This window comes from Anolis sagrei, chromosome 5 (assembly GCF_037176765.1).
Source record: "Anolis sagrei isolate rAnoSag1 chromosome 5, rAnoSag1.mat, whole genome shotgun sequence".
Lineage (NCBI taxonomy): Eukaryota > Metazoa > Chordata > Lepidosauria > Squamata > Dactyloidae > Anolis > Anolis sagrei.
The window spans coordinates 141,423,404-141,450,529 of NC_090025.1; the positions used below are offsets into that span (position 1 = coordinate 141,423,404).

A 27,126-nucleotide genomic window follows, 5' to 3' on the forward strand; every position below is an offset into this window, starting at 1 on the left:
ATTTTCAGTGTTATTATGTATTGATCAAGGTTTTGAAGGTATTTCTTATCTGTCATTGAAGGGGTGATGCAAAAACCAAAGACATGAGCTTTACCTTGCAACTAGATTTATAATGTATAGCTAATATTCAAAGAGAAACTTTTAAGTGCATACAACGGCCTTAGTCTTACTTTATGTACAATCTTTCTACTTTCAAAAGTAGCTTCCCATGAAACAGTGAGGGTACTCTTCTGTAAAACTCTTGCATCGCTGCAAAACGGGTTTTGCAATTGTTTGGCTCTGACCGCCATTTACTAGGAGAATGTGTCTCAAATATCTCATTTTGCTTCCATGTTAGTCATTGCCGCACTTGCTGTTAGGTGCTGCCACCCACTGCTTGAACTCAAAGCAGGGAACAATAGTGTTATTTTCACAAAATTCAATGCTCTGCAACTTTGTGTGGGTGACATAATGATTACTATCTTTCCTAGAGGATTATGTAAACCCCAGCCAATTGTTCATCGCTGCCAATATCCTAATGCAGTTGCCAATTTCACAAACAAAGCTCTATAAAAGCTTGACCAAGTTCTGTATGTAGAGCTCAGTTATACTCAGCTGGAAGTCCAGGGTATGTTAAGCCCATGGCATTGATTTACCAGGGAAACAGTTATGATTGCTTTAGCTGTTTTTGCAAGAAAGCTACAAAAGCCATCTATTTATGCCAGGGATTAGGGCGAGTGTAGCTAAAATGACTTTGATTTGAATTGGTAGGCTTATAACAGCATATTATGTTTTAATTAATCAAACTATTGGTTTAAGCCATAACTGTGAGGGTGGGTTATAGGGAGCTCTGAATACCATAATCTCAACACACTGTGATGCCCTGAGCCTTGTACCTAAATTAGGGATAAAAATAATGTGGTCCTCCAGACGTTGCTGGACTAGATCAAGGCTTCTTAAACTGTGGGTTACAACCCCATTTGGGATCCCCTAGCTCACATATGTCAAAATAGAGGCCCATTGGATGAATCTGGCCTACCATGTCATATTATGTGGCTCTTCAGATGCTGGACCACAACAGCTGTATTCTTCTTCATTAGACATTATAATGAGTAGAACTGATGGGAGTTGTGATACAGTAACATCTGGAAGGCTACAGTTTGTTCTGTTTAGTCAAGATAGTGAGGTTTGAATTTAGATACAAGCCTTGTGGATATGATGTCTGATGATAAAATGTCCTTTAACCTTTCCCCGGCCTCGAAGCTACAAGGTCTGTTGTGTTGCAGTTTCAGTTATCCCCAGTCTGCATGGAGGATAATTAAAAATGATGGGAATTGTCATTCAATGACATCTGGGGAACTGAACTGGGTAACAATTGAAGGGCACTGCCAACTATCTAAACATATATATATAGTTGGCCCTCTGTATCAGTGGATTCGCTGTCCATTGATTTAACAGTCCTTTGAAGGCAACCTTAAGGGTGATGTGGCCCTCAATGAAAAAAAAGTTTCACATCCCTGACCTAACTGAATGTGGGGGTTATGAAAACGTTGTGTATATTGCCATTTAGTAGTACTTTTAGACTTTTAGATGAATCTGATAGCAACAACATGCAGCAAATTCTTCAGTTGTGCTTCATAAAAAAAGGGAAACTCAATCTACCTTGTTTTTTCATTTTTGTTTCATTTTTTAAATTAGTTGCAGACACAAGTAGAGTCATACAAACCACAATAATGAAATTCCACTTACATTTTCACTCAATATAATGTATCTTATTTACTTAATCTTTCCAATCCCAGTTCCACACTTATCAACCATTTGTGTCCAGCAATTTTCTTACGGTTTTAGGGATCTTAATAGTTTATTAGAAGTTATCAGATTGTTATACCATGTTTAATATACTTGTTGCTGTTTAAATCTGAGTCCTTCTATTAAACTTTAATTGGGGTCAGGTTGTAACTATAGATGTAAGAGATGGACTGTAAGGAAGACTGAGCGAAGGTAGATAGACACTCTTGAACTGTGGTGTTGGAGGAAAATTCTGAGAGTGCCTTGGACCGCAAGAAAATCAAAACAGTCCATCCTCCAGGAAATAATGCCCAGCTGCTCACTGGAGGGAAGAACATTAGAGACAAAGATGAAGTCCTTTGGCCACATAGTGAGAAGACAAGATAGCCTGGAGAAGACAATTATGCTGGGGAAAATGGAACAAAAAAGAAAGAGGGGCTGACCAAGGGCAAGATGGATGGATGTTATCCTTGAAGTAGGGGTGGCCTTGGCCGGCAGGGAGCTCTGGCATGGGCTGGTCCATGAGGTTACGAAGAGTCGGAAATGACCAAACAAAGAAACAAAAAATATATAGGAAAGGTGTAGTTTTATAACGTATTTTGCCTTCTTTGCCAAAGAGCGCTGGTGCTTCACCAAACTAAAAATCTTATCATTCCATAGCATTGAGCCATGGCAGTTAAAGTGGGGTCAACCTGCATTAATTCTACAGTATAGATGCACCCATGGTTAGCCCTAGAGTCAGTGACTACCCCAAGAATGTGATGAAATGAAAATCATGCATAGTTCACTTTTGATCAGCCCACACACTGTCTTGCCAGAGAAAGAAAATATGCCACACAGATGAACAATAAAGAACTAGTAGTTTTCTCTTCATAACAGAGAAAAATATATTTACAATTGTGTGATCAGTAGCAACAACTCACATAATGTCCTTTTATGAGATATTTAAAATGGTCTTTCTTTGTCCATGTGGAGAATCTTCCTGTCAGCAGCTCATGAAGCAAGAGCACACTCCAAACTGCACCTCTCTGTCTACTTCTCTCTCTGCACGTGCATAGCTCAAGCCTGATAAATGTAACAGTATCCAAAAGACCCAGGCTCAGCCATCTCCCTGGGCATTGCCCAGCCAATCAGCTTGGTGCTTCTTATTTTACAGTTGACACACACACTAACTGATTTCTTGCATGCTCCAACAATGAATATTCAGTGAGTTTGAAAGCCATGCTTAGATCAGATGAAAACAATGTGTCAGTAATGAACATAGACATACATAAGTGAGTAAGCACCAGCATAGCTATTATGTAGAACTATCTAAGTAAGTCTGCAGGATTTGGGAGAGTAGGAACTCATTTCAGTTAAGTTAGCTGCCAGCACTGTACATAATTGTGCAACGAGCTGTCAATCTCTTGGCCATGTGTTCATTATTTGATGTAATTTCTACCATTTCATATCTCTCTGTGTGGTTACTTTCTGAAGCATGAGAAATTTGTCAAAAGCATCAACTAAATATAATGCTTCTAAAAATAATACTTGGAACATTCATGTCGGAAAATTGCAGACTCCTTGTTCTCTGTGGAAGAAAAACATTGCCTTTGCTGAGAAGACTGAACACACAGGGAACAGCTGTTTAGCAATTAGTGCCAGCAATGTACTGATTTATAAAGAGTTAGAAAGTGCTAACAGTTACTGCACTGCAGCATACAGTCATATCTGAATTTTAATGTTTGCTGATCTTAAAGAATACAATTTCAAATTAGTTATTAGACGTAATTCAGTCAAAGTGACAGCAATGCAGCATGTCTCTGAACCTCTGAGCCCACCATTACTGCACATAGGATATTCCTGCAGTTAAATCCTTCTAGTCCAATTAGTGCCTATTATCAGAACCATAGAATTGGAAAATGCGCAATCTGATAACACTAAGTGCCACTGTGTGTGTATTTGCAGAGAAAAAGATCTCATAATTGCTCCGATCTGTTTCACAATTGCTCTGACCTGTTTAGTCATGTCATGATCACAGAAAAGATGTCTTGGAAAGCGTTCAAAATGTAGATAAAACTGCAGTCTTGAGACACCATGTTTCATAATAGGAAAATGCCCCCCTCCCAATGGTGCAGGAAAATGTGATGCCAAAAATGTTAAAATAATAACGTCAGCTTCATCACAGCAACAACATCTCAAAATGAAATACTGGAGCCTTCTTTATGTGTAATCAGATCATGGGTTCATCTAACTCTGTATTGTCTACTTTGAGATAGAGGAACCTTTCTTGGTTTTAGACAGAAATCTTTTCAGTTCATTCTGAAGATATTAAAGGTGGAAACTTAAACCCTTTGCATACAAATTGTGTAGTTTGCACACCTTTCCTATGACTTTGGACAGTGGTTCCCAACCTGTGGTCATGGACCACCAAAGGTCCGTAAGAATGAAAATATGGTCCTCAGTCTCACCATTATTACATCGTTGCCTCAAAACCACACAGCAATGAGAGTGACTGGTCTCGCGAAACCATCTTATAGTGCCGAGGCAACAGGATGTTGGGAGGGGAGAGGTTGACTACCCTCAAAAGATTACTACTACCACATCAGTAGTACAAAAGATTACTACTACCACTTCAGTTCTAGACTATTAAATACAATTTTCTGTGGGCGAGCAGATGGTGACTACTGGATGGCATATGTTCTGCATCAGAAACTAGAGTTGATGTGGTCTATCTAATGTAATTTTCTGAATCAGGACCCCAAATAACCAAACCGAATCTGAAGATGACCAAAAGCTGATTCGTAACCCTTTTGGTACTAATGTTGGAGAGTGGTTTCTGGTCAAAGTGGTCCCTGGTCAAGTGGTCCCTGGTCAAAGTTGTCACTGATCAAAAAAAGGTTGGGAGCCATTGCTATAAGCCCACAATTCCTCCTCCACATTTCTGTGGCTCTATATATGTCTTTGGTTCTCATAGCAGTCTTGTTCTTCGATGTTTCAAGTACTGCAATCTGATAGCACACAATCTTTAGTATTTCAATCAGATTCTTATTTAAAAGGAGCACTAACTAGTCTGCTATGCAATTAAAATGTGGTGGGTTCCAAATTTCCATAATTTTAGAATTCTTAAATGGCAAGCTTAGCTCTGGTTTACATCTTCTGATTCATTTGTCAAAATTGGATGTTAGAACTTTATTGCTTCTGACATATCTGTCTAGACTGATTAAGCTAGTAATCATAATTTTCAAGTGCAATTCTATGTAAGCTACTAAGTAAATAATTATATTAAATGACAGGGGAAGTGTGGCTCAATCTGTGTTGCCTGTGTGACGTAATGTGTTAAACATTTGACAGGTTTCAGCTGCAAAAATAAGAGATAAGATGTACTTTCCACTTCCATTTCCCTGTTTTTATAGTCTAATGTTTCCTGATAATAGAGTGGACTACTCAAAGTAGCCTTTGAGAGCTAGCCAAAATATATTTCCTTTCACAAACTGAAAGAAGTATTCATTTTTGGCTAGTAAGAAAGCACCATCCCAGGTGTTTAGTGTACACACCTAAGAATGGTGCATATTTTTCCTAAGGCAAACTTTATCCCTTATGTCTAAGTTATGTGTGAGAACCAGCATGGTATAGTGGTTTGAGCATTAGACTGAGACTCTGGGGACCAAATCCCCACTCAGCCATGGAAATCCACTGAATGACTTTTAAAGGAAGATCAAATCAAGTCTGTTCTGTTCAAATCTTATCAAGAAAACCTCACAATAGGTTTGCCTTAGATCATCATAAATTAAAAACGATCAAGCTTCTTCCTGTTATCTCGTGCTGGTTTACATGTTATTGTTGTTACCATCTACGTCTGTCTATCTATTGGCAATCACTTGTGGCTGAGTATGATTGCCTTCCCAGGGTTGAGTTTTAGTGGTGGGTCCTTAAGTCCTATTCCGGATCCATATGGTATTTCGCAGTATGGCCATATCTCTAAAAAACGTTCAGCTCCTATATCCATATTGTTTTTAAATGCATGATGTTAAGGTACAGTCACATACTGTGCAAGTGTTTGCTTGTACCATCTCAGATGTTTTGAATGTGTGTGTATGTATGTCTCTTCAGGTCTCCTGTTTGAGATGTGGTAGCCCCATGGATTTCATAGGGTTTTCTTGGGCAAGGAATGCTCAAAGGTGGGTTTCTTCTCTTTCCTCTGAAATACAGCTTATGGCATCTAGTATTCATTGGCGGTCTTCCATCCAAGTACTAACCAGCGCTTATTCTTCTTAGCTTCCAAGATGAGACAAGATCTCATGCCTTCGAGGTATTTACAGTGATGTAAATTAAAAATGTAAGAGTGTCCATATGGCAGCTATGAAATATAAACCACCTTTTATTGTGCAACAGGAAAACGAGGCCTTCTACACTGCCATGTAATTCAGATTATCAAAGCAGATAATCCACAATATCTGCTTTGAACTGGATTGTATGAGTCTACACTGCCATATAATCCAGTTTAAAACAGATAATCTGGATTTTACATGGCAGTGAAGAAGGTGCTTGAGAAACATATGTGGGATGGACAGCTTTAATGGACATTGGTGTTACATTATACTTTGAAGTGGTACTACCTTAAAGCAGTAAAGTACTTTTCTACAGTTTTCTTTGTTATACCTAGTTCTATACTTACCTAACATCAAGAGATACCAGTATACCCAATAAGTCTTGGTTCAGATTGGCAGTTGTATGGTAGCAGCAAGTCAGCATGGGTTTGATCAAATCTTATTTTATCAATTAAGTATAACAAATGACTTGTATAGTCTGAGCATTAAAAAGAAAATAGTCAGCTATTTCCTGTATATTACCAGCCATATCCACAGAACCAATATCTGTGGTTTCATTTATCCTTGTTTGAGAAAATATGTGTTCTAGGCAGTTTCTCAGACCTCTAGTGCAGCTCTATGGTGCACAAGAGCTATAATGTACTTCATTTCAATAGGGTTCACTATTATCCATGGATTCATGTATCCATGCGAATTCTATGAACATATTTCCCCACAGATATGGGGTTGTGTTTTATTTGTACTAAGTGACAAATACAACACTGCCTGAGCTCTGTGAGTGCAGCATTTTTCCTAATGAAGCAGAGAGTGTTTGAGGATTGGGACACCCATAGGGATACCAAGATGCTTGTTTATAAAGCTGTTGTCCTCCCAATTCCGCTATGCACCTGCGAAATGTGGACTATCTGCAGACATCACACTCAACTCCTGGAATAATTCCATCACTGTTGCCTCTGAAAAATCCTGCAAATCTCTTGGGAAGTCAGGCAGACAAATGTCAGCATGCTGTAAAAAGCAAAGACCATAAGCACTGAAGCGATGCTCCTACGCCATCAACTCTGCTGGACTGGCCACATTGTCCGAATACCTGATCACCATCTCTCAAAGCAGTTACTATGCACCCATCTCAAGAATGGGAAAGATAAGGTTGCTGGGCAGGAAAAGAGATTTAAAGATGGGCTTAAAGCCAATCTTAAAAACTGTGGCATAGACAGTGAGAACTGGGAAGCCCTGACCCTTGAGCGCTCTAACTGGAGGTCAATTGTGACCAGCACTGCTGTGGTAATCGAAGAGGCATAATTGAAGGGTGAAAAGAAGAAACGTGCCAAGAGGAAGACGTGTCAAGCCAACCTTGACCACCTCCTACCTGGAAACCGATGCCCTCACTGTGGAAGAGCATGCGGATCAAGAATAGGTCTCCACAGCCACCTATGTACCCACCTCCAAAACACTACACTTGGAAAGGCATCTTACTCGGACAACGAGGGATCGCCTAAATAAGTAAGTAATGTAGCTAAGGGTGCTTCCAGACAGCACTAAATCACAGCTTTTAGTGAGGTGCAAAAAATCCTGGGACTTCAGAAGTGGTCCACATACAGACCTGTTGGTCCCGGGATTTCTACCTCCATTGTCCAAACTTGATGCTTTGCTCCGAGATTTAAAGACTCCCATGATGGCCGCTGCGGGACTTCTACTGGAAATCAGTGTTTTTTTAAACCTGCAAGATGCGGATATGCAGAGATTGGGTTATGTGGATCATTGCAAAAGTTCCGTTTTTTGTCCTTGCCAGAAAACCTGTGCCCTGCACATATTTCATGAAGTTTCTGGCACACAAACAAAAGTTTTTGTCTTCTACTCAAATGTCACCTTCTTTTTAGGAATTGACCAATCAGGAACAAGCATCTAAAACCTGGGAAGAAACCCAGATTAAAAACCCTGTGATTTCTGATTGCAGGGACATACAGACATGCGAAGATTCGGGTATTTGGCTCAAAATCGTGATATTCCCACACCTGGGAATTGCCTTTCGTAGCGATTGCTTCTGGACTTACAGGGGATGGTGTCTGGCTACTCTCCTGTTTTCTGCGGAAGCTCCTAGGATAAAGGTACTGTGTGGATGGGCCCTAAGTGACTACTCTAGGAATTTCCTGTATTTGCACTAGATGACTACTCTAGGTATTAGTTTTGAGTATTTCAGAGAAGCAAAGAAAGAAAAAAACCACATCTACAATAATGTTTTCTGTATAAAAATATGTAAAATAAAACAGTCCTTTGTGTGTCTTTTATCAGAAGAACACAGAATGGTGTCCTTTGTCCCTAACATTAATTATGCCGTTGACATATAAATAGCAACGTTTGTCTGAGAAGCCTTACAAAGCATGCACCCCAGTCAAAACTAATAAAACCCACAATTATCAGCTTTTGTGTTGATACACTGTTTGCACAGCTGATATATTGTTCACATTGGTGTGATAGTAAAAGGTCTTGTCTCTTAAAATATGCTCGTAAAACAAATATCTTGTACTGGGATGCTTAGTTACCCATTTATTTTGCAGGCTTGATGAAAATGTACTCCGTAGAAGCAATACAGAATGCTTTATCTGTGCATTTTACGGCATTGATGCTATATATAAAAATGACCAAAGCTGCTTTTTCACTGAGAACGAGACACTAGTGTTGACAATAAAAAAGATTAAACAGTTTTGAGAATAGGAAGAAATTGTATTTATTGGAAATCTTTGCAGGGGAATGGATGCATTAAGTGTTTTAATTCGAGTTCCTTAAAGATCTGGAAGCTTTTGCAGAATTATTTCATTTTCCAAGAGTGTCAAAGAAGTAGGCAGTAGTTCACGAAAAAGTGTGCCAAATAAAACTTATTAGCATTTGAGATGCCACAAGATCCCTTGTGTTATAAGCTTGTCACATTTCTTCTTCTAGGAAAGTGACTAAACCTTATGGAGTTTATTTAGGCCATTTGAAAGGACTACAAGAAATTGTGGGGATGTTTTCAGTTTAGGGGCTTTACTTAGATATGTCAGGAGACAGAAAGAATCCTTCATCTTAGAATTTAGACCTCTCTGTGGGTTAAAGAGGAAAAGGATTATGAATGAGGACATGTTTTGCTTATCTGGTGGCACAGAAGAAAGCTATGGCTGATTCAGGGAGATGACTGTGGCAATACAGGTACCATCATATGCGCCGTCTGCAAGGACGTTGCCCAGGGGACGCCCGTATTTTTACCATTCTTGTGGGAGGCTTCTCTCATGTCCCACATGGGGAAGCGGAGCTGACATATGGAGCTCATCCGTGCTCTCCCTGGATTCAGGCCTCTGACCTGTTGATCTTCAGTCCTGCCAACACAAGGGTTTGCTTTACCTTACTTACTTACTTACTTAGGCAATCCCTTGTAGCTCAAGGATGATGGTCTTCCAGATGTGATGTCTTGGCAGTGAGTCCGTAGGTGGCTGTGGAGCCCTATTCTTGATGCACATGTTCTCCTGCAGTGAGGACATTGGTTTCCAGATGGAAGATGGTCCTGGTCAGGGTTGGCTTGACACAGCCTCCTTCCTCTTGCTACGTTTCTCTCTTTTGCCCTCCGTTCATGCCTCTTCAAATTCTGCAACACTGCTGGTCACAGGTGACCTCCAGTTAGAGCGCCCAAGGGCCAGGGCTTCCCAGTTCTCGATGTCTAGGCCACAGTTTTTAAGGTTAAGCTCATCTTTAAATCTCTTTTCCTGTCCACCAACATTCTGTTTCCCATTCTTGAGTTTGAAGTAGAGTAACTGCTTTGGGAGACGGTGATCGGACATTCGGACAACATGGCCAGTCCAGTGGAGTTGATGGCGGAGGAGCATTGCTTCAGTGCTGGTGGTCTTTGTTTCTTCCAGCATGCTGATATTTGTCCACCTGTCCTCCTAAGAGATTTGCAGGATTTCTTGGAGGCAGCACTGCAACACTTGGGGCTCCATTTATTATTAAATGGTGAGTGTAGATGAAGCCTTACATTGGGGAAGTTATACTCACTTACTTAGGCGATCCCTCATAGCTCGAGGATAATTGTTTTCCTGATGTGGTGTCTTTGCGGTGGGTCCATAGGTGGCTGTGGAGGCCTATTTTTGATTTGCATCTTCTCCTGCAGTGAGGACATTGGTTTCCAGATGGAAGGCAGTCCCGGTCAGGTTTGGCTTGACTCGGCTTCCTCTTGGCACATTTCCCTCTTTCGCCCTCCATTTGTGCCTCTTTGAATTCTGCAGCATTGCTGACCTCTAGTTTGAGTGCTCAAGTTCTCGGTGTCTATGCCACAGTTTTTAAGGTTAGCTTAAAGCTCATCTTTAAATCTCTTTTCCTGTCCTCCAACATTCCGTTTCCCATTCTTGAGTTCAGAGTAGAGTAACTGCTTTGGGAGATGGTGATCAGGCATTCGGACAACATGGCTAGTCCAGCAGAGTTGATGGTGGAGGAGCATCACTTCAGTGCTGGTGGTCTTTGCTTCTTCCAGCATGCTGACATTTGTCTGCCAGTCTTCCCAAGAGATTTGCAGGATTTTTCGGAGGCACTGCTGCGCCACTGGGGGCTTCATTTATTTTAAAGGGCCAGTGTAGATAAAGCCTTACATTGGGGAAGTTATACTTACTTACTTACATAGGTGATCCCTCGTAGTTCGAGGCTTATTGTCTTGGCAGTGGGTTGTAGGCAGCTGTGAAGCCCTATTCTTGACTTGCATCTTCTTCCGCAGTGAGGATATCAGTTTCCAGATGGAAGGCGGTACCGGCTGGCTTGACTTGCCTTCCTCTTGGCACATTTCTCTCTTTTGCCCTCCTTTCATGCCTTTTCGAATTCCGCAGCAGTGCTGGTCACAGCTGACCTCCAGTTAGAGCGCTCAAGGCTTTCCAGTTCTCGGTGTCTATGCCACAGTTTTCAAGGTTGGCTTTCAGCCCATCTTTAAATCTCTTTTCCTGTTTTCCCATCAAGCGTGCGATGACATCACACAGCCAGAAATAAACAGCAGTGTTGTCAGCAGAGATGGTTTGAGTGGGAGGCCCTCTGTGTTCTTTACCTACAAAGAAGCCAAGGTGGAGGGTGGTGGTGGGGGAGTTGTTGAAGAAGGTTGGGAAGGGAAAACAGCTTTGCATCTCCCTTAGTTAGGTCTGCATATCAGGCTCCTCCATCGACACCTTCTTGCTAAGCATCTCTATGAAACCTGAGCTGCCTTTCCTGCTGAAGGCGAGGGGGGGGGGGGGGGTAGGAAGGGGCGCCCTTTGTCTGGCGGGCCTCCTGGGCGCGCGCACACACACACGCACACGCACGCACGCGCATCCGCCCCGCACGCGCTTCTGCGGCTCCCTCCAAGGAGGGAGAGAAGAAAGGCACGGGGGCTTATTGTTAACCTAGGTAGTGGCGGAGGAGGGGCTAGTGCTGTGAGGCTGGGCTTGTGGGCGGCCAGAGCAGCCTCTCTTCTCCCTGGCATCGCTTCGGCACCCCTCCGGCCCGCTTTCCCCCTTTCTCCACCCCAGGAGGCACCGCAGCACCGAGGTTCCTTCTCTCCTCGGCGCCAGGCCCGGGGCTGCGTCACCGCGCGGCGCCCCAAGCCCTTGCATGGTCCCGGCTGGGCTTCCCGATGAGGCAGGACCGTCTGCCGGGGCCCCTGAGGCGCGGGGGACGGTGCCTCAAGCGGCAGAGCCCCGCGGGCGGCCACGGCGGGGGCGGAGGAGTGGGCACCATCCTCAGCAACGTCTTGAAGAAGCGGAGCTGCATCTCCCGCACCGCGCCGCGCCTGCTCTGCACCTTGGAGCCCGGTGGGTCCTCGCTCCTTGACTCCTGCTTTGAAAGTGGCGCTCCCGGCCTCCCCGGAGTGTGTGTGTGTATGTGTGTGGTGGGGCTTTTCTGGGCTGCCTTTAGCCGGGCTTAACCCAGGGAGGGCTTTAATCGCCTAAGCCGGGGAGGGAAGCGGAGGCTCTGTGGCTCGGAGAGAGAGGAGAAGATGCCCGGGGACGCCGCGTCCTCGAGCGCTCCTTCGCGATGGCAGAGGCGGAGGAGGCCGCCCTGGGTAGGAGGAGGAGGAGGAGGAGGAGGCCGAGGGACGGAGGGAGGGCAGAGCGGGCTTGGGTCCCTCCGAAACCCAGCCAGGGTCGGGACTGGCACTCCCAACCAAGGGCCGGCTTCTGTTGCTACGCCTGGGGTAAGAAAGGCACCAACTGCCCCTCTGGGCCAGAGTGAAAAGAGAGGGGGCCAGGGGACAGCTCCACCTTGTCTCCTGTGTTATGCTAATAATATATAATATAATATAATATAATATAATATAATATAATATAATATAATATAATATAATGCAGCCTCTCTGTGCCAGAGTGAAGAGAGAGGGGGCCAGGGGACAGTTCCACCTTGTCTCCTGTGCTATGCTTATAATATAATATAATATAATATAATATAATATAATATAATATAATATAATATATTTAAATGTTTGTGGAGCAGAACAGACAACTTCACATCTGTATGCTTGTCCACTATGCCCTGCCTCATGTACAGAGGAAGAATTGTTGGAGGCTACAGACAAAACTATTGCTGTTGTTCATTTTGGGTCAAAAGATATTTAGCCACCTGCGCTCCTTCTATTTTTATTGTTTTTATACAAATTTGTGCAATGCTTTTGACATGAAATAAATAAATAAAATATATTGTATATACATACAATATTGATAATATTATAAAGTAATAAAATATAATACTAATAACAATAATATGATATTATAATTATATATTTTATATTACATGTAATATTACTAATAATATTACAATATAATGGTATAGTACAATGTAGTAATATAAATTACTGATACTGTACAATGCTAATAATATATTGTATGTATATCTATCATGTAAGCCGCTCTGATATATATATCTTGTAAGCCGCTCTGAGTCCCCTTCAGGGTGAGAAGGGCGGCATATAAATGTAATAAATAAATAAATAAATAAATAAATTGGAGAGTCCTGGAGGCAGAAGACAGGGCATAGGCTGCTTCTTCTGCTCTCTTTGTCTGGTCCTTTTGGGTTTGGATGGGTGGGCTAAGAGTTGGGGGGGGGGGGAGCTTAGTTATTATCATTCCAGAAGCTGGGTTTGAATCTCTCCCACACTCACACTGAGGGCTCTTCCAGGCAGGCCCTATATCCCAGGATCTGATCCTAGGTTTTTTTGTTTATCCCAGATTATCTGGCAATGTGGACTCATATAATCCGGTTTAAAGCAGAAAACCTGGGATCATATCCTAGGATATAGGACCTGCCTGGAAGGGCCCTTAGTGGTTTTTATATATCAAGTAAAGGCAGTTGTCAAGTTACCAACAAGATAGGTTCTTCTGGAGATTGGTTCTTAAGTTGAATTTGTATGTAAGTTGGAGCAGGTACATTTGGTAAATGTAACTCCAGCCCTCTCTCTCTCAATACAGTAGAGTCTCGCTTATCCAAACTTCACTCGTCCAACGTTCTGTATTATCCAACGCAGTCTGCTTCCCTCCCGGAATAATTTTCAGGGTGGGAGAAAGAAAGAACCCTTGCCTATTTTGGTGTTAAATTCATACAGTAATTACTACATAACATTACTGTGTATTGAACTGTTTTTTTTTCTGTCGATTTGTTGTAAAACATGATGTTGGGGTGCTAATTCAGAAAATTACATTGGATAGACCACATCAGCTCTAGTTTCTCATACAGAACACATGCCATCCAGTAGTTGCCATCTGCTCGCTCGCAGAAAACCATATTTAATAATCTAGAATTGATGTAGCAGTAGTAATCTTTCTTGGGTAGTCAACCTCTCCTCTCACAACATCCCTGTTGCCTCAGCACTATAAGAGGGTTTTGTAAAACCGGTCACTCTAGTTGCCGCATGGTTTTGAGGCAACTGTCTAGTAATGGTGAGGTCACAAACCATATTTTCATTCTTGCGGACACAGGTTGGGAACCATTGCTATGAACCTTGTAAATCAAACCTCCCAGGGTGCTATAGCATTGAACCATGGCAAACTCAATTGATTCAGCTATAATGGTGTATCTGTAGTTAAAACATTTTCCCCAGATTGCTCAGACTTTAGTGTAGTGTCTTTGTTTCAGAAGGAAGCCATAGAGATTGCTAGATGGTGGATAACTGTATGTCTGGTTGCTTGAGAGTTACTATTAAAAAGAGGCCTATATCTTGGCCTATACCACACCATAAACTCTGTATCAACTTGATATTAATATTTAAATACAATAAAAGCAATTAAAGATACACTTAACTTAATGTAACACCTTTTTATTTTTTTGCTGTATTATAATAACAGTTAAAAATAAAGTATTTTACTTTGGGTTTTTTTTGGTGGTTGCCTGCTTTCTGGGGAAATGAATGTAGTTTGACACCACTTTAATGACCACGGTTGAATGTTATGGAATCATGGAAGTTGTAGTTTGGTGTGGCACCAGCACACTTTGCCCAAAAAGTCTAAAGGCAACTACAACTACAACTCCTATGATTCCCTAGCATATATTCAGCCAAAGTGAATAGTGTAGAATGTCATTGTGTCTTAGGGTACATCTATACCAGGCATGGGCAAACTTCAGCTCTCTAGGTGTTTTTGATTTCAACTTCCATAATTTCTAATAGCTGGTAGGATGTTAGAAATTGTGGGAGTTGGAGTCTAAAACACCTGGAAGGCCGAAGTTTGCCCATGCCTGGTCTATAGTGTAATTGTGAGAGTTGTCATTCGCACTATTTTGTAGAGGAGCCTAAAGACCTTTTAAAACTACAATTCTCATTATTCCATAGCATTCAGCCATAAAAATCGTCTCAAACTACAATACAATACCTTTAATAAAAACAGCTTCTCCAGGTTGCTGAGACTTTGGTATAGTATCTTTGTCTTTCAAGCAAGTCTTATGTTGTTTTTATGAGGCTTCTTATTTATTTTCTAAAGCATACACTCTTTTGACTGCTCACAGAATAAAACGCAGTAATTGAAATAGCACAACAGAAACAATGGAATGCAGCATCAAAATGTCAGGCAGGGAGAATAAAATCTACAAACTGGCATCTTAGAAGATTAAATAGGGCACAGAATCCAGGTTTTTTTTTCCCACGCAAATATTTTTGAATGTTACTGGGTTACTATAAAGTCCTGTTAGTTTGTCCATTTCAGACAATTCCATCATTTTTATTATCCATTCTTCCATTGTTGGTTTTGTTGTACTCTTCCATTTCTGTGCGTAGTGTAGTCTGGCTGCTGTGGTGATATATCGTCATGGTCTATCCTGGCTACTTTTATCAGTCAGATCAAGTAGAAAAAGTCTCCCATTTAGCTGGATGATTCCCCCTAAAATTTTCTGGATCACTGTGTGCATTTGAATCCTATATTTCTTGGCATGTTTACATGTCCACAACATATGATAAAAGATCATTTTCTATGAAGTTTGTAAGTGTAATATTTTCTACAATTGTGAGGTGTTTTTGTATTCCTCCAGGAAATAATATTTCAAGACATTAGGCTCATTTTGTCATCACTGAGCTTATTCTGGAGATTAGTTTGGTGATGGAAACACTCGGTCATGATTGCTTTAATGAAATTGAGAAAATGCTGTGCTGCCTACAGTACTGTCCTTTAAGAGTTGAAGAAATAATATATAAGAATCATCTTCTGGTGCATCCTGTTATTTTCAGTTTCTTTTTGCAGCAAAGCCATACACATTTATTGTGGCAAAAACCTTAAGTGGACTTGATGATTTTTGTCAAGATATATAATCTTTAACACAATAGAAAACTTCGTTACACGATATTACTGTGCCTACAGTGTTAGATGTTGTTATTTCAGCACCTAAGTGTGGGACAGCGACACTTCATTATGTCGAAGAGCCTTTTAAAAGTAGGGTTCTTCCACACAGCCCTATATGCCAGAATATCAAGGTAGAAAATCCCAGATTATCTGAGTGTGGATTCAGATAACCCAGTTCAAAGCAGATATTGTGGGATTTTCTGCCTTGATATTCTGGGATATAGGGCTGTGTGGAAGGGCCTGTACTCTTACAGTGTACAACTTTTGAGAGCATACATTACACAGTTTACATATTTTGCATGAGTCCTTCATAAGAGCAAATGTTTTATCATCCTTAAAATTAGTTTGACAGTTCAAGGCCTAATGATGGAAAGCCTGAGCAATACAAAGCTAAATTCCTCACCGTGATCTCTACTTCTCCTTAGAAATATATATTGATAAAATGTCAGCCTGATAAATTTATGTATGCAATTTAGATTACATCTGGTTACAAATGAAAAGTTAATTTTGGAAGAACAGATGCTGTTTATTTTATATTTTATTTTGCTTATTGGCTTTTTTTAAACATCAGAAAACACATAATTGTGAGGTCAAATCATTGTCAAATCTTAATGTTGAGATTTATGTTTTTCCAATTCCTGGCAAATGAGGCTGTACACTTATATCCCTGGAAATTCAGTGAAACTTAATGTTTGGTAAACCTGCAAAGAATTGCATCATTAATACTAATTTAGATGAAATGTGCACCTAAAACAGCTGATTTTAAAGTAGATATGACTGATTTTAATGTTTGTGTGTATTTATAGTTATTTTTTGTCCTGGCATGGAATGTTTGCCATTTGTATGTTGTGCTCCGCCCTGAGTCCCCTTCGGGGTGAGAAGGGCGAAATATAAATGTTTCAAATAAATAAATATATAAACAAATAAATAAATGGAAACCTTTACAGTGTTGGTCTGCGTAACTATTTTGTAGTTATAAATAGAACTTTTGCAGCCATGGTACAAAGCTATCATGAATAGTGTCTTAGACTACCCGATGCAGTTCTGTTTCAAGCATTTCTTCTCTTATTATAATATTCCACTGCAAGAGAAAAATCCTTCAGATGCAATCTAATTAGGGAACTCAACAAAGCTAGAGGAAACCGAATCTGTTCAACAGAAAAAATATCAGATAGCTGTTTTTTTCATAACAGATCAACAATTGTAGTTCTAATTCTGAATTATACTACTTGATAATAATTACTTTTAATCTTTCATGCAAATTGTCACAGCTGATTACTGCATGATGAGAAGTGCTTGAAAAGGACTTTTAGCAGTATTTATGAAGGGCACTTCATAAAGCAAAAATACATGTTATAGGTAAAGCCACATGATTACCAACCAGTCTTGGGGTACTGGTAGCTGCAAGAAAAGTGGATGAAAATATTATCCTCAGCTAAAGTACACTGAATTTTAAATAAATATATCTTTTGAGTAGTAATTTTGATGATTTGTAAGGCTTTTGTTCCTAACAAGAGAGTAAACAGGGATAATGTGTATCCCTAATAGAGATGGCAGGGCTCTGGGTAGTCTTAGATGACATGTGTTTAATGCTTCCTGTATTGGTGCAGCGCTTGCATGGAGAACTGCCAGACAGGGATAAACAGCCTTCCTTTTGTTCTCCCTGTTAACATTGCCAGCGTAATAGGTGACTGTGGGAAATGAGTAGTCTGTGTTGGCCTCGCCTATTTAACCACCATTCCTTCTCTTTGATAAGCTATATATGAGAATATGAGAGATGCAGCTAAGAAAGTAGACTTATCTAGTCTATGAAAGCTTATGTTACTAACTTTGTTCTCTCAGTTAATCTCTCCCTTTACATACTGAGTCCATGAATGTTGCGGAGAAACCTCCCATTCTCTAAACTGATCTGATGTGCTTTTTGTTCAAAAGAAGGAAACTGTGTTCTGTTTTATTTTATTTCGTTTCAAAAGTATTGCATTAATAAATAAGTTTAAAACTGATAAAATAAAAGGATCACAAGCAGCTAAATTGTTTTAGACCAAAAACAGGCAACAGCAGCTGTATTGTCTGTAGCTTTAAACAGTTCTTCCTGGGTGCATGAGGCAGGGCAATGTGGGCAAGCACACAGATGCTGAAATGTTTGTTCTGCTCCACAGTCGCACAAGGTGGAGGATTCTTCTAGGTAGTGCCATTTTGCCAGGTTGTCTTTTGGTCTGCCAACTCCACTTCTGAATCTGTTCAGGGACTTCGAAGTTGCCTGTTCTTGGTTTGCTCCTGGAGGAAGTCCCTCGTGGGGGTCCATCCAGCTGGAATTGCCTGATGTTGCTATCCACAGAGATATTCTTGCTGTTGTAGGAGGCACAGTTAGAGGAGTGGTGGTTCTCACGAAAGTTTTCCTTGATTTAAGTCTACTGGGAGGAGGCTGATAGCCATACAGTGGGTGGCTTTCACAGTGTTCAACCTTATTTCTCTTGCAAATGGCAGCAACTTCACGTCGTACATTGGGGAGGGCAGGGGGCATGCCATCTAGCTTATTTGTTTCACATGGAAGTACTATGTTACATAGGAAAAGAGCAAAGTCTTTTGTATTAGAATTTAAAACGCTCTAGCTTGGTCTCGAACCTAAAGTGATATGCTACTCTCACATACTATATTTTGATGTTTGAGGCATTCAAGAGGTCATGTTTGCCCAATGTAGAGTTTCTTCTGTTCCTAAATCAACATTTTAGTAATTGAGATTTTATTTATTTTTACTCCATAGGAGTTGACACAAAGTTGAAGTTTACACTTGAACCATCTTTAGGTCAACATGGGTTTCAGCAGGTAATGTGTTATTTTTGTACAGCTATACACGGTTAAATGATATACTCTGAATGCATGGAAAATTTATTATTATTCTTATTATATTTGTTTCCTATTTTTCTCTGTAGATGGAGACACAAATTGGCTCACAACATTACAAAAATAGTGCAACTTAAAATCTATAACATACAAATATTAAACTAGAATTTAACAACTGAAACTCCTTAAAACACCTCTATCAAATCTACATTGGTGTACAGGGCAGAAATGAATTATGTTATCCTGATGAACCTTTATTCATTGCTCCAGCAGTTTTCTTTGGAAATCCTGTTTTTTGCTTCTTTGTTAGAACAGCAAATTCTGTATGACTGGGCAGCTAAAATTATTCAAGTATGTCTCTAAGTGAAACAGATCTTTATATATATATATATATATATACAATGGTATATTGGCCAGCAAGCTATTTTTTCTTCTCTCCCTGCTCTGCACATGTAATGTGGCAAGGTTACATGGTGTAAGAGTACTTCATCTTAAAATAGTTTATGGTAAATTGATATTATACTCTACTAAAATATGTCTGTGAAACTGTTTTTCTGAACTGGAATAATGTAACAGTCTCTGGGTGTTTGCTTTCAGTGGCACGATGCTCTTAAAGCAGTGGCTAGATTGCCAACAGGAATACCAAAGGAGTGGAGGAGAAAGGTAGGTAGAACATAGTCCGTGTATGGATTTAAATGCACATAGCGTTATCTCTCAGATATTCTCTCTCTCTCCCCCCCCCCCCCAGTTTTAATGTAAGTGCTTCCTGCTGACTTTAAGAGTGATTCTACAATAATTTCATAATGACTATTTTCATCTGAATGCAGTAGTGCAAAATGAAAAGCAGCTTTTTACAAGAGCCCAGCTAATGTCTACAGAACATTGATGGTATAAACTCAGTTGCTGTTGGCTGTGAATCCAGCAGACCAGGTCTTTAGTCGAGAGAATGCACCGTGTTGACTATTAATGTCCAATTAAACAGAGTTATTGCTTTAGAACAGAGGTTCTCAGCCTTTCTAATGTGGCAAACCCTTAATACAGTTCCTTAATACAGTTCCTCAGGTTGTGGTGACCCCCCAAACATAAAATTATTTTCGCTACTTCATAACTGTAATTTTGCTACTGTTATGAATAGTAATTTAAATATCTGATATGCAGGATGGATTTTTGCTCACTTGAATAAATTCGGCACAAATTCCTGATATGCCCAAATGTGAATACTGGAAGGGTTTGCGGGGGTGGGTGGGTGAGTTGATTTTGTTATTTGGAGTTGTAGTTGCTGAGATTTATAGTTTGGCTACAGTCAAAGAGCATTTTGAACCCCACTAACGATGGAATTGAACCAAACATAGCACACATGACCAGCAGAAAATACTGGAAGGGTTTGCTGGTCATTGACCTTGAGTTTTAGAGTTGTAGTTCATCTATATCTAGAGAGCACTGTGGACTCAAACAGTGATGAATCTGGACCAAACTTGGCACGAATACTCAATATGCCCAAATGCGACCACTGGTGGAGTTTGCGGAAAATAGATCTTGATATTTGAGAGTTGTAGTTGCAGGGATTTATAGTTCACCTACAATCAAATAGCATTCTGAACCCTGCCAATGATAGAATTGAGCCAAACTTCCCACACAAAACCCCCATGACCGACAGAAAATGTTTTCTGATCGCCTTTGGTGACCCTTATGATATCCCCTTGCGACTTCCAGGTTGAGAAATGCTGCTTTTGAGTAACCTCTACTGGGAGATTACAAATCTCAAAATAATAATTTGCATGTCTTCTATCCAAACCTTAGTCTTTTGCAATTATTGGAGATGACTTTTTTTCATTGAAAGTCAACTGTGGGTTAGACAGATAAAGACAAGAAAATGAAGAGTTTTGTAACTGAACAGTTTGCCCACACTTTGATGTTTTAGGCACCAATAATGTGCAACTATGTTTTCTATGCCCATGAGACCTGAAACTGTGGTGCAAACATCTACTGTGTCTCCATACGGGAAGGTTTCTCTTTAGGTTATTGTGTATTTGGTGTAAATTTCAAAGAGGATTTGTAAGCATGTTCATCTGGGTACACCTAAAAGGGCCTAGAGCAGAACTTTCCAAACATTTCAGATTGGTGACACACTTTTTATACATGCATCATTTCACGACACTTTTACTAGCAAACTGAAGGCTAAAACAACCCCTTATAAGAGATACGTAAACATACACACATTTTAATAATGAAATTTATGTTGATACAACATATCTCATTTGGTTTTTAAAAATATATCATTTGTAAGATAACATATGTTTCCAATTTTTTTTGGTCATTTCTTGTTACATTCATGTGACACACCTACACACTGCAGCTGACACACTGTTTGGAAAGCTCTTGATGATTACAGAGATGTTTCTAAATATATTAATTGAAATATGCTAGGAAACCCACTTTAAGCTTATCCTGTGCTTACCCTAAACGTAGAGTCAGACTTCCAGGTGCTTCATTTTCTCCTCTTCTATTTCAACCATTATGTATTACGATGAACAAAACTTACATATATATATAATGCATGGGATTGCTATAGCAATTTATTAAACCTGCAGATTTTTTTTGCATATATTTATGTATATTGTTTCTATTTAAATGATGTAAATAATTTATGTTGTGTGGACATCTCTTTTAAGGTCTGGCTCACCTTGGCAGATCACTACTTGAGGAGTATAGCAATCGACTGGGACAAAACTATGCGCTTCACTTTCAATGACAGAAGCAATCCTGATGATGACTCCATGGGAATTCAGATTGTAAAGGTAGCCCAAAGTTTATTAATTTGCTTACTGAATTCTTTTTAGTCATATAGCCAATATAACATTGCTGCTTGGCTACTAAAAGTTATATTGATATTACCCATTGATCAGGAAATATTACTCTTTCGTCCAATGCTGAAATTTCTCATAACTGTATTATAGCTGTTCAATCTTAATTTTGTCATTCATGCGAATAATCAATTCATTTACTTTTGTTTCTTTCAGTAGTGAACTCAGTTTTAGATTCCTTAGTGTGTCCAATGAGATAGCATACACAGAATGTAAATCACCTGTTAATATGTAGGAAGATAAATAGAAAATGCAGCACAAACATTTTTGGAGGACAATGCTGTGCTATGTGCTGCTTCTAAATACAAATTCACATTCAGGGGGAAATAATAATAATAATAATAATAATAATAATAATAATAATAGTAGTAGCCCGGAAAAACCTACAACAACCCAATAATAATAACAACAACAATAATAGAAATTTAAAATATTATTTCTTCTCTACCTCTCCTCATGGTTCAAAACAAGGCAAAACATAAGTTAAAAACATGTGATCATTAAAACATTCAATAAAATACATTTATTAAAATATACAGAACAAAGATTAAAATATAGGACTGACTTGGTAGGACTTAAAAAACTGACTTGGTAGGACTGCCAGAAGAGACAGGTCTTCAGTTGTGTCTAATTCTGACAGTTCATTTAGCTGCTGATTTTCTTCTGATGGGTCATTCCACATTTGTGGGGTGGCCAATGAAAAGGTAACAAAAAGAACTCTCCCTAGAAGCCAATTGAGTTGTGGCTGGCTAGAGAAGCCACCTACCAGAAAATCTCAGTGTCCTAAGGGGCAGATTATATGGGAGGTAATCCTGTAGGTAACCTAGACCCCAACCATGTAAGTCAAAACTAACACATTGCCTGGAAACTACTTGGCAACCAGTGGAATGACTTTGATACACATGCAATATGCTCATTCCTAGATGTTCTCTGCTGCTTCAAAGGGCATAAATATAAGCAATGGTTGGAGATTACACAGAAACAAATCACTAGGGAAAAATCCTCATATTAAGAGCTGGTTGACCATGGAACCGCCCATTTGAGGTGATGGTGGGCTGCTCGCTGTTCCTGAATGTACTACAGTAGAAGCAGAACAGACATATGTCAGAGATACTGTAGTTACCATATTTATTTGAGTTGTGTGTGCCATCGATTATTGTGCGCCATCAAATTTAATGCACACCTCAATTTTGAGGAGAGCATTACAAAAAATGTTGCCTAATGTAATGTGCAGGCAAAGGGAGCTTGGCTTTCTCTTACTTGACCAAGGCAAGCAGTGGAAGGGCCAACAAGTGAGAGGAATCCAAGCTCCTTCTACAGCCTTACACTGTTCCCAACTATCCTTTTTCATAAATGAGGCAGTTGAATTTTTTGCACATTACATTTTTGGCTATCTAATTCAAACACAGGTGCATTAACCTGGAGTATATAAGGTGTGTCCTGCATTTGAGGTCCTTTCTAATTCTAAGAGCTATAGCACATATTATCTCTTATTTGTTTTGAAAACCAGCAACCTTTAAATAATCCCACATAAAGTGGACAGTGAAAAAAGCTGATAGGAAAAAAATCAACCTAGGCCCCTTCTACACTGCCCTGTATCCCATGATCTGCTTATCCCAGATTATACGGCAGTGGAGACTTACATAATCCAGTTCAAAGCAGATAAACTGGAATTGGATTCTGGGATATAAGGTAGTGTAGATCCAGCTTTACTTAAGATGAGGGTGAAGAGTTCAATGGATGCCATAGGTTGTTAAAAATACAAATTAATGGGTCCTAAGTTAAGCCTAATGAAGTGAAGATGACTAACCTGAGGCTGTCATACTTTGGCTATATCATGATAATAGATGACTCACTAGAAAAGACAATAATGCTTGCTAAAATGGAGAGCAGTATGAAATGAGGAATGCCACACTACAGGTGGATAGACTCCAATCAGGAAAGCAATAGTCCTGAGTTTGCAAGACCTGAACGTGGCCTTGAGGCCTCTCGTTCAAGGGATTGAAGGTAGTTGACAACAAAAACTGAATATAAAGGCTTCTATACATATTGCTGCTTGATGTACCTCTATTTGATATTAAAAAAACTGTCTGTACCTGAGGCCTTGTTTTCAATTAGCAGGAAAGCCTGGACCCAGACTGTATGCTTTTCTACTGCACGTGTTCCCCTATTCTGAAAACTAGAATAGAAATGAAGGCTAAAGCCATTCTCCCAGACACATTCATTTTCTAGAGGCAGGAATGGAAAACCGTAGAAGAATATTCCACTACATGAAGCCCCACCACAGATAGAAATAAAACAGAGCAAAATAGACACTCATACCATATGGTGAGAAAGGTGACCTAGTTTTATATTAGGAGCAATGAGGCTGTGCATCTGCCTGAATATTCTATACGGAAAGACTGGTCTTAATTGGCAGCCCTGAATTATAGATCTTGTTTGTACTGTGCCATATTAAAAATTAATATTGCATTTGTTGTACCTCTTGCCCACTAATGGTTTATAACCTCCAAAGCAATATAACTCCTGGGAGATAAAAAGAAATTATCAGTTTGGTTCCCCACCTCAATTCTGTTTTCTTATAATAAAACAGGGAGTGGGGGAATTGATTGAAACGCGCCTGTGTTTATTACTCTGCCTGTATAGACGTGGAAACATCCCTTACTATATAATGATTCTTATTTTTATATCATTGTGTACTCATTGGTTATACAATGGGCCCTTGGCATCTGTTGGGGTTTGGTTCCAGGACACCCCCTGCTCCCTGATACCAAAATCTGTGGATACTCAAGGCCCAATATATGCAGTGCCATAGTAAAAGTATGTCCCTTATATAAAATTACAAAATCAATGTTTTGGTTTTTGGAAATTTTATTTTGGAATATTTTCAAGTCTTGGATGTAGAAAATGGAAGGCTTAATGTAATTGTTTCTTATGATTTGTAAGCTTTGCTGAGCTTATCTTTGGAAAGTTAAAACATGATGCTGGTAAAATTCAGGGTCCATTCTAGTGACTAGTCCATATTTTCAGAGCAAAGAGAGTACTTGCTCCTCAAACTGGTTGGTCCTTTACAGTGTGAATGAAAGAATAGTTTCTAAATGTATGATAATCTTGTGAGGGCTTTAAATGTAATTTTAATGGTATTTTATTGTATTTTAACTGTATACCCATGACATAAATATTGAATTAATTTTAATTTTTTGTATTTGCCTTGTTTTAAAATTTTATTGGGTTTTGTCATGTTCTTATTAACATAATTGGTGTAACATTAGAAAATGTTGACCATTTCCACTACCTTGGCAACCACTTCTCCACAAAAGTCAATATTGACACCAAAATACAACACAGCCTGAGCTCTGCGAGTATAGCATTTTTCTGAATTAAGCAGAGAGTGTTTGAAGATCGGGACACTTAGATGTTTGTTTATAAAGCTACGGTCCTCCCAACCCTGTTATACGTCTGCGAAACGTGGACTGTCTATTGACATCACATTCAACTCTTGGAACGTGATACCAAGGTGCTTGTGTCCTACTGTCCTCCCAATCCTGTTAATATGCCTGTGGACTGTTTGCAGACGTCACACTCAACTCCTGGAACGATTTCATCAGCATTGCCTCTAAAAAATCCTGCCAATCTCTTGGGAAGACAGGCAGACAAATGTCAGCATGCTGGAAGAAACAAAGACCACCAACACTGAAGTGATGCTCTTATACCATCAAGTCCACTGGACTGGCCACATAGTCCGAATGCCCAATCACTGTCTCCCAAAGCAGTTACTATACTCCCAACTCAAGAATGGAAAAATGAATGCTGGTGGACAGGAAAAGAGATTTAAAGATAGGCTTAAAGCCAACCTTAAAAACTGTGGCATAGACACCAAGAACTGGGAAGACCTGGCCCTTAAACGCTCTAACTGGAGGTCAGCTGTAACCAGCAGTGCTGCGGAATTTGAAGAGGCACAAATGGAGGGAAAAAGAGAAATGCATCAAGAGGAAGGCGCATCAAGCCAACCCTGACACTACACTTGGAAGGCCATCATACTCGGACAACAAGGGATTGTCTAAGTAATTACCCACCTTGAGTCCCTGTGGGGAGAAAGGTGGAATAGAAATAATGATAATGATAATGATAACAACAACAACAACAACAACAATAGCTGGCTGTGTAAGAGAACATTGGACACTTCCTTTCTCAAGCATGTAAAAAGTACAGCTATTTGCAGAAATGAGTTATATCAGTAAAATACCCCAAATGATCTTGGTTCACCGAGGAGCTGGCTGTGATGAAGCACACGAGAAGGGGGCTAGAGCGCAAATGGAGGAAATCTCGAGATGTATCTGATCGAACACGGGCTAGAGCCTCTCTTAAGGCATACTCCGTGGCCATACGGGCGGCCAGGAAGTCATTCACGACCGCTCGTATAGCATCTGCAGCAAATAGATCATCGGAGCTGTTTCGGGTCGTGGGAGAACTCCTCCACCCACCTGCGGTGGAGGATGTCCCTGACGACCCCGCAGCTCGGTGTCGCGATTTCGCACACCATTTTGCAGATAAAGTCGCCCAGATACGCCTCGAGCTCGACTCCAATTCCATCGCAGTGCCTGAAGAGGTGACGGAGGTACCTGCTTGTCCAATTTTGTGGGATTCTTTTAGGCATGTTCTTCCTGAAATCGTGGAGGAGATTCTTGGGGCTGTGAGAGCGACCACCTCATCTCTAGACCCATGCCCATCTTGGCTCATTAAATCAGCCAGGGAGGGGTTGGTTGACTGGTTTGTATTGATTATCAATGCATCGTTGGAGCAAGGGATTTTTCCATCTGGTTTGAAACAGGCAGTAGTTCGTCCACTCCTCAAAAAAGCTTCCCTTGACTCCACGGTGCTGAGTAACTACAGACCGATCTCCAACCTCCCCTTTCTGGGCAAGGTGCTGGAGCGGGTGGTCGCCTCGCAGCTCCAGGGCTTCCTAGACGATACCAACTACCTAGATCAGGCACAGTCTGGTTTCAGGCCTGGCCATGGCACCGAGACAGCCTTGGTCGCCTTGGTGGATGACCTCCGCAGAGAGCTGGACAGGGGGAGTGTGACCCTGTTGGTTCTCCTGGACATCTCAGCGGCTTTCGATACCATCGATCATGGTATCCTTCTGGGTCGTCTCTCCGGGATGGGCCTTGGGGGCACGGTTCTGTCGTGGCTCCGGTCCTTCCTGGGGGGACGCACCCAGATGGTGAAGCTGGGAGACGCCTGCTCGGACCCCTGGCCTTTGACCTGTGGGGTCCCGCAAGGATCTATCTTGTCGCCCATGTTCTTCAACATCTACATGAAACCGCTGGGAGAGGTCATCCGGAGTTTTGGAGTTGGGTGCCATCTCTATGCGGATGACACACAACTCTACTACTCCTTTCCACCTAATTCCAAGGAGGCTTCTCGGGTGCTGGACGAGTGCCTGGCCGCTGTGTCGATCTGGATGAGGAAGAACAAGCTGAAGATCAATCCCGACAAGACAGAGGTCCTCCTGGTCGATCGTAAACCGGATCGGGGTAT

General features: G+C 40.6%; 1 protein-coding gene across 5 annotated transcripts in view; it reads left to right on the forward strand.

The window, feature by feature from the left end:
- Positions 1-27,126, forward strand: part of TBC1D30 (TBC1 domain family member 30) — a 65,181-nt gene that overhangs the window by 16,279 nt on the left and 21,776 nt on the right. For 2 of the 5 annotated variants that reach the window (XM_060777519.2, XM_060777520.2), the window contains exons 1-4: positions 11,384-11,872; positions 18,642-18,703; positions 19,319-19,384; positions 21,394-21,519. In XM_060777519.2, coding sequence (XP_060633502.2) covers positions 11,695-11,872; positions 18,642-18,703; positions 19,319-19,384; positions 21,394-21,519 — 432 coding nt within the window. In that variant the 5' untranslated portion in view covers positions 11,384-11,694. Of the gene's footprint in view, positions 1-11,383; positions 11,873-12,030; positions 12,124-18,641; positions 18,704-19,318; positions 19,385-21,393; positions 21,520-27,126 lie in introns of those variants that run through there. The other 3 variants (XM_067469087.1, XM_060777522.2, XM_060777521.2) reach the window with 2 other exon arrangements.